The 8527-nt window shown below is 36.0% G+C and overlaps 2 protein-coding genes across 2 annotated transcripts; both read right to left on the bottom strand.

Annotated features, from left to right (window-relative positions):
* Window positions 1–3355: 3355 nt before the first annotated feature.
* On the bottom strand, window positions 3356–6497 carry LOC127130361 (uncharacterized). The gene is made up of 2 exons (XM_051059384.1): window positions 5661–6497; window positions 3356–3361 (listed from the first exon to the last, which is right to left on the bottom strand). The coding sequence occupies exons 1-2, from the start codon at window positions 6495–6497 to the stop codon at window positions 3356–3358; spliced, it is 843 nt and encodes a 280-aa protein (XP_050915341.1).
* Window positions 6498–6737: 240 nt separating this feature from the next.
* Window positions 6738–7541, bottom strand: LOC127130360 (uncharacterized). Its single transcript, XM_051059383.1, has one exon. The coding sequence runs from the start codon at window positions 7539–7541 to the stop codon at window positions 6738–6740; it is 804 nt and encodes a 267-aa protein (XP_050915340.1).
* Window positions 7542–8527: the final 986 nt, after the last annotated feature.

Below are 8527 nucleotides of genomic sequence, written 5' to 3'. Positions count from 1 at the left end.
TCGAATGAGGTGATAACGCCTAAGTATTTGTTTGGATCGTTGGTGAGATCTAGGCTCCTTAGCTTGTGCTATAGCACCATTGTTATCACAATAGAGATCAATGGGATCCACAATGCTAGGAACTATGCCAAGTTCACTAATAAACTTTTTGATCTAAACAGCTTCCTTTGCTGCACTTGAGGCAATAATATACTCGGCCTCGGTTGTAGAATCAGCAACTATATCTTGCTTTGGACTTTTCCAGCTCACAGCGCCACTGTTTAAGCAAAACATATAACCAGATTGCGATCTAAAGTCATCCTTATTTGTCTGGAAGCTAGCATCGGTGTATCCAATTACAGCAAACTCTTCTTGACCTTCATATATCAAGAATGAGTCTTTAGTCCTTCTCAAATACTTAAGGATATTCTTGACAGCTACCCAATGAGCACCACTTAAGGACCTTCATATGAATCCTTTCTTAGAATCATGCATATTAAAGCGTCTTAGCACGTTGTCTATGTATGTACTCTGACTTAGGCCAAGCAGTTTTTGTGATCTATATCTATAGATCATGATTCCTGATATATAGGTTGCTTCACCTGGGTCCTTCATAGAAAAGCATTTCCCTAACCAAGACTTTACTTGTTGTAGGGTAGGGACATCGTTTCCAATGAGTAATATGTCATCTACATATAATACCAGAGAGACGATCATGCTCCCACTAACCTTCTTATAGACATAAGGCTCATCTTCATTCTTGATGAATCCATATTGTTTTACTGTTTCATCAAAATGAAGATTCCAGCTTCTAGAAGCTTGCTTCAATCCATAGATTGATCTTTGTAACTTACATATCTTTTGGGCTTCTTCTAGTATGTCAAATCCTTTAGGATGTGTCATGTACACATCCTCAAGAAGATTCCCATTAAGGAAAGCAGTTTTGACATCCATCTGCCATATTTCATAATCATAATATACAATGATAACAAGTAAAATCCGAACAGATTTAAGCATTGCAACTGGTGAAAAGGTTTTATCATAGTCAACCCCATGAATTTGTTTATATCTTTTTGCAACCAGTCTTGCCTTATAGGTATGTACCTTACCATCCATGTCAGTCTTCTTTTTGAAGACCCACTTGCATCCTATAGGGTTAACTCCTACAGGAGGCTCTACCAAGGTCCAAAATTGGTTTGTGTACATGGAATCCATTTCAGTTTTCATGGCTTCTATCCACTTCTCAGACTCGGGACCAGTTATAGCCTCTTGGTAGGTCACATGCTAATCTTGATTCATGAGTAATACATCACCTTGATCAATTATGAGATATCCATATCTCTCAGGTAGGTGGCCTATCCTGCTTGACCTATATTGGTCTTGTTCTACTTGAGCAGGTTGCTCTTCCACAACTACTTGTGTTTCCTGCTCCAATTCCTCCATAGGTGTATCAATGCTTTGTGATTCTTGAATTTCTTCAATCTCTACTTTCCTCCCACTGATTCCTTTGGAAATAAAATCCTTTTCTAGGAAATCTCCAGTTCGAGCGACAAACAATTTGCCCTCAGAAGGATTGTAGAAGTAATGCCCTCTTGTTTCTTTAGGATACCCCACAAATAAGCATTGTCAGATTTGGGCTCAAGCTTAGTTGAAATTTGTCGTTTCACATAAACTTCGCAACCCTAAATCTTCATGTAAGACATATGTGGTTTCTTACCATTCCATATCTCATATGGTGTCTTCTTAACCTCTTTGGATGGAACACGGTTAAGTGTGTAAGTTGTTATCAATAATGCATGTCCCTAAAAGGAGTTTGGAAGATCAGCGTGACTCATCATGGATTGGACCATGTCTAACAAGGTTCAATTTCTTCTCTCATATACACCATTCCATTGGGGTGTTCCAGGCAGAGTAAGTTGGGATAGAATCCCACACTCTTTCAGATGGTCATCAAACTCTAGGCTTAAATACTCACCACCTCGATCTTGATCGAAGAGTTTTAATATTCTTACTTATTTGGTTTTGTACTTCATTCTTGAATTCCTTGAACTTTTCAAAGGACTCTGATTTGTGTTTCATTAAATACACATAACCATATCTACTGAAATCATCAGTAAATGTGATGAAGTACTGAAAACCTCCTCTGGTTGGTATGCCCAATGGTCCACATACATCAGTATGTATGAGGGACAAAAAATCATTAGCTCTTTCACCTTTTCCTGTGAATGGAGACGTTGTCATCTTTCCAATTAAACAAGATATGCATATCTCATATGATTCATAATCAAAAGAGTCCAAGAGTTCAAGAGTCCATCTTTATGGAGTTTGGAAATGTGTTTCTCGTTTATGTGGCCTAATCGACAATGCCAAAGGTAAGTTGGATTTAACTCATTAGGTTTCATACTTTTAGTATTAATATTATAAATAGGCATTTCAAGATCAAGGACATATAGTTCATTATTCATTTATGAAGTAGCATAGAATATATCATTCAAATAAATGGAGCAACAATTGTTCTTTATTATAAATGAAAAACCAAATTTTTCTAAACAAGAAACGGAAATAATATTCCTGCTAATTGTAGGTACATAATAACAATTCTCTAACTTAATTATTAAACCACTAGGTAAAGTCAATACATAAGTTCATACGGCTAAAGCAGCAACCTTTGCTCCATTGCCAACTCGTAGGTCAACTTCACCTTTTGCCAAATCTCTACTTCTTTTTAGCCCCTGCACATTGGTACAAATGTGAGAATCTCATCCAGTATCTAATACCCATGATGCAGAAGTAGATAAATTGATTTCAATAACAAAAATACCTAAAGTTGAAGTCTCTATTCCATTCTTCTTATCTTCCAGGTACTTTGGGCAGTTTCTCTTTCAATGTCCGGTCTTACCACATTGGAAGCAGGTGTCTTCCTTTGCTATTCCTCCACTAGGCTTCAAAGCAGGAGCTGTGGGTTTGGGTTTGGCAACTTTCTTGCCTTTCCCTTTATCACCATGCTTGGCAGGTCTTTTGTTCTGTCTCTTTCCATTTTCGATTATCAGAATGGACTTCCCTTTTGACTTTAGATTCTGCTCAACAGTTCTTAATATGGCTAGCAGTTCAGGAAGAGATTTATCCATATCATTCATATTGAAATTAAGGACAAATTGACTGAATCTATCTGGCAACGGTTGCAATATCAAATTAGTCGCAAGTTCCTTTCCGAGGGGAAACCCCAACCTCTCAAGGTTCTCCATATACCCAATAATATTGAGCATATAAAAGTTATATCTCTTTCTCTTAGCTTTCCAACGCATGTCAGAACTTGCAAAATGGCATCTCGTAGCTCAAGTTATGATCCGAACAGTGGACATGTATCAAATAACCGCTAAAACTGAAAATAACAAACGGAAATAGATTAAAGGCAAACATGAACTTAAATCTAAAAACATAATAAAATAGTAAAATAAGCAAAATAAACTAGATAAATGCCTAAGTATAATTATAGAAGAATGTGCATCAAAATGCACTGATCAAATTCCCTCACACTTGAACTTTTGCACTCCGAGCAAAATTACAATTTCAAAACAAAAGGAAAGAAAACAGAGCATGCACTTCCAAAAGTTTTCAAGATACAAGGTATAAGAATAATTCTAAGTTTAAGCTTCAAGAATATGGTGTTAGTAAGCAACTCTTCGTAACATTCAAAGCAGATAGAAAAACAGATTACCAAAAAGTACATCAACAGCAGTAAGATCCTCACAGGATATAATTCACTCAACTCTCAAGTGTTTAGATTAACTGTTTACACTCAAAGCACAACATGAAAATTAGTACTACCATAAACTTGAAAATACTTTTATTTTGTTGTAACGTGGCCAAGGTAAGGGTGAGATAAATCCTAAGGGACTAGGCTAAAATTCAAAGAGATAAAAGAGACTTGAAAGAAACTGCGGGAGTTGAATTTACAAAAGATTTCATTCACTTCAACAACTCTATAGCAATTGTTTTCTCTTCTCCTTTCTCTTTTTATTCTTTTTTTCTTTTTTATAAGGAGTATATGTTAATTGGCATCCTTCTATTTTTTTCATTCCTTTTTTTTCTTTTCTATTTTTTTTCTTTTTCTGCCAACTTTTGAAATATTACAAATATAATTATCCAACCCCACACAACTCCAAACAAGACTCTTTCAACCCTTTGAATAGGGTGATAACATTGTTTTTCACTTCTCGGCTTGTAATGAGTTTTAAATTAAAAAAAGGATATTAGGCTCAATGGGGTTTCAAACAAGGGATGCAATTATTTTAGGGTTGACTTTTTGGCTATCTGGCTAAAAAAAATTGCCTTTATCATATTAGTGTGCACAAGTAAACAACAACATCAACAAGAGTCTATTCAAGTTCTAGAGACCAACAGACATGAGTGAACCACACAAGAAAGAAAGAGATGGATTTTTGTATGTTATCCATATAAGGCTCAAAGCTCACCAGGGTTAATGATCTACTACTAAAGATATACAATTTAGAGTCTAGTCCTACCTATCATACTAAAAATGCACAACATATTTTTCACATCACACCACAAGACTTTAGTCAAGAGAACTAAGAAAAATACTCATAATTGTAACTCAAAAACCAAAGGAAAAAGAATGCAATTTTTTTTAAGAAAGCAAACAAAAACCAAAACAGAGAAAAACTGAAAACAAAACAAATAAATGGTTCCCTCCCCCACACTTAAAACATACATTGTCCTCAATGAAAGAGCATACATATAAAATAAGAGTGAGAGAAAGGAAAGAACACTCCCGAGGAGTCAAGGCGGATAAATGATCGCATAAGCACCTTTCCCAAAGAGAGCTCTTCTACAGTCTCTTCTTCCAAAGTCGGGTTCTCATGGAGTAGCTTTGGGTAGTGTCCATTGACCTTGAAACTTTGATTAGTGCATTTGCCTTGTATTCCAGGATAAAAAAAGTATCTTCGATAAGTAAAAGTGTTGAATGGGCACGTGAAAGTGATCTCCTTTTTCACAACATCCAGAATTAAAGGATTGTGGGGCTGCCTCACTAATTTTGTTTCATCTTTAAGTGAGATCCTATGCATACATATGGATGAGCTAATATCATGAGTGTCAGCTAAGGTCCATCCAATTCCCTTCTTATATTTCTGCTTAAGTTGAAGCTTTGATGAATAATATGAATTCTCGGGAAGTGGTTTAGGCTCTAAAGAATGTGGTTGTTCAATGGATGGTATGTTTGGGGCAGCCGAAATGTCAAAAGCTCCAGCCACATAAACAACTTTGTTTATACTATCACCCTGCAAGACATCATCAATCTCAGCACAAACAACACAAAGGTTAGTGTCAGTAGAATCATCACATGAATAAACATTATCAAACCCAGATAGAGATGGAAAATCAAGTGAAAACAATTCAGAAAAAGTGTCATCAACCAACTCAGAGATCAATTGAATATGAAAAACAGAATGCTCCTCTAAGGGATGTTTCATGGCATCGAAAATGTTAAATTTTGCGACAATGTCACCAAATTCCATGGACATGGTTCCATCGTCGACATCAATTTTTGTTTTTTCCATTTTCATGAACGGTCTGCCTAAAATGATGGGCGATCTGCTTGAATTTGTTTCTCCATACATGTCCAGAATGTAGAAATCTGCAGGAAAAATCAAGTCATTAACTTGAACAAGCACATCTTGCACTACTCCAATAGGGCGAGCATTACTTCTGTTCGCTAGTTGAATGATTAAACTTGTATGCTGTAAAGGACCAAGATCAAGGTTATTATAAATAGAAGTAGGCATAACATTAATGTCTGCTCCCAAATCAAACATGCAATTGTCGAATTTACTATCCCCAATGGTACATGGAATAGCAAAAGTTCCTGGATCCTTACACTTTTGGGGTATGGCTTGATTGACGGATGAAACAATAGCTTTTTCAGGTGAATGTTTAGGCTGGATAAGGGCTAAAATGTTTCGTCCCAAATTTACACTCTTATTGCCCTTCAACCTTTTCTTACTTGTGCACAAGTCTTTTAGAAATTTTGCATACTTTGGAACCTGCTTAATAACATCAAGAAGCATAATGTTTACCGCCACTTTTCTGAACACATCTAAAATCTCTCTCTCCTTGTCTCCATCACTAGTCCTTTTATTTTTCAGTATTCTATGTGGGAAGGGAACTGGTGGAACATACTCTTTCTCTTTTTCTTTTTCAGTTTCTACCACAACAGAGGGTTCAGTTTCTATCACAACAGAAGAAGGTTCAGGTGTTACCTCAAGATTTTTTTTATTTTTTTCTGGGGCTGGTTCTATTACCTTTCCAGATCTCAAGGAAATTGCACTCACATTAGCATTAGGGCCTTTTGGATTCATAATTTTTTGGGTAGGAAGTTGGTTTGATCCATGGGCTTGCTGCATGGCATTCATTGAAGTGGAAAGCTGTCCAATCTGTGTCTGCAAAGTCTGAATACTGGAATCTGTTCGTTGCTGAAATTGGAGATTGTTCACAGCCATTTTCTTGACAAGATCCTCTAATGAAGGTCTGGGAGGTGCAGAGGTGGAGACTTGGGGAGTGGTCTGTGGTTGTGGAAGGGGTATGACTAATTGTTGTTGGGTGGGATGTTGGTTTCCATATCGAAGGTTTGGATGGTTCATCCAATTGGGATGATATTTGTTGGTGGGCAAGTCATGAATGTTGTATCCTTTCTGATTGTTGCTTTGGTTGAAAAAGTTAGTTGCATATGCTTGAGGCAACTAAGTGACCGACTCATCTTGAATAATAAGACATGTGTTAGTTGGATGTTCATTAGAAGTACAAATACCACACAACTTTGTTGTTTGATATTTACTCACTGCCATTTGTTTCACTAAAGAAGTAAGCTCTTCAATTCTGACTTCTAGAGCCTTGTTGGAAGAGGAAACCTTAATCTCATTCACACCTTTTGTTTGGACCATATAATTATTTCTGGTTGTGAACTGTTGGGAGTTGAGTAACATGTTCTCAATCAGGGCTTTGGCAGCAACTGGAGTTTTATCGGCAAGTGCTCCACCACTAGCAGCATCAAGAATGTTTCTATCTATTGGTAACAATTCCTCATAGAAATACTGAATAAGCAGTTGTTCGGTAATCTGATGTTGAGGGCAGCTGAATACTAATTGTTTGAATCTCTCCCAATACTCAACTAATGACTCATTTCCCTGTCTAATACCACATATTTCTTTTTGGATTGATGCAGCCCTGGAGGCAGGAAAGTATCTCTCAAGGAAGACTTTCTTCAAATCATTCCAAGTTGTTACAGAATTCGGCTCAATATAACATAACCAATCCTTGGCAGCACCCTGTAGTGAAAATGGGAAGGCTCTCAGCATGATGTGATCTTCGGTGATTCCTTCAGGTCTCAATGGTGTAGAGCAAACAAATTGAAATTCTGTAAGATGCTTATGTGGATCCTCACCTGCAAGGCCACTAAACCTTGGCAACAAGTGTATTAAACCATATTTCAACTCAAAAGGAACGGTAACATCAGCATATTCAATACATAAACCATTATAATTCATATCAGGAGCAGCAAGTTCTCTCAGAGTTCTTTGGTCAGCCATATTAAACTCAATAGAAAAAAATCAACAAACAATGAGAAAACACATAACTAATTCAGCAATGCAGCAACAAATAGGAAAATACCGATAGTGTCCATATTAAGAAAAAACAATTGAAATACGAAAAAAACTATTAAAATAAAAGGAAAAAAATACAAAAACACAAAAATTAATCTAATAACGTCAATTAAAATTTTTGAGAATTTTTTCGGAATTTTCTGAAACTATCAAAACAGAAAGAAAAAAATCATAAAAAATAGAAAAATAAGGAATTTCGGGTTTTTAGGACGACTTTCACTATTTAGTCCCTAAATAAAGACTCTTGATCCTTAATTTTTTCCTAGTTAATCGAAAAAGAATCAGAATAATCTGAGGCGTTTTTTTTTAAAATAGATTTTTTTATCCTAAAACGCGAAAAGATCAGAACGCAAGAAAGTTAGAGCAAAAAATATTAAAACATAACACCTATGACTTTAATAATGGTTAGACTATAATAATGGTTAAAATCTACAAGAGTCTCCGGCAACGGCGCCAATTTGATCTGCTGTCGCACACGGGTCAAAACGAGTAATTAGAAAACTGTAGTTTAACGGAAGCGACAACTCGAGTATCGTATCGCAAGGATTCTTGTATTATTGTTAACCTAATGAAATTGATTTAAGGGGGTTTATATTTTAGTGGTCGATTTAGAAAACAAAGCAAAAAAAGTGATTAAAATAAGTGATTATAAAATAAGTCAATCTAGTGTTTTCGGTTTCCGGCTAATCACTGGTTTTTACCTACCAATTCTCTAAGCGGTTTCGATCTCTATTCGATTCAAATTCGATTGACAAGCACAATAGATATATGACAGATTTATATTCCTATATTCTGAATTAAGAAAACGGATAAATACAATCGTGAATTAAGCAAACACGATTTACAAACGCAATTTAACGACAAAGCGA

The sequence above is a fragment of the Lathyrus oleraceus genome, chromosome 3 (assembly GCF_024323335.1).
Source record: "Lathyrus oleraceus cultivar Zhongwan6 chromosome 3, CAAS_Psat_ZW6_1.0, whole genome shotgun sequence".
In the NCBI taxonomy this organism is placed as follows: Eukaryota; Viridiplantae; Streptophyta; class Magnoliopsida; order Fabales; family Fabaceae; genus Lathyrus; species Lathyrus oleraceus.
This window is presented reverse-complemented; position numbering and strand designations above follow the sequence as displayed.

Bases quoted from the DNA above. Each gene is read 5' to 3' on its own strand.
- LOC127130361 (XM_051059384.1), bottom strand. From the start codon at position 6,497: ATGGCTGTGAACAATCTCCAATTTCAGCAACGAACAGATTCCAGTATT.
- LOC127130360 (XM_051059383.1), bottom strand. From the start codon at position 7,541: ATGAATTATAATGGTTTATGTATTGAATATGCTGATGTTACCGTTCCT.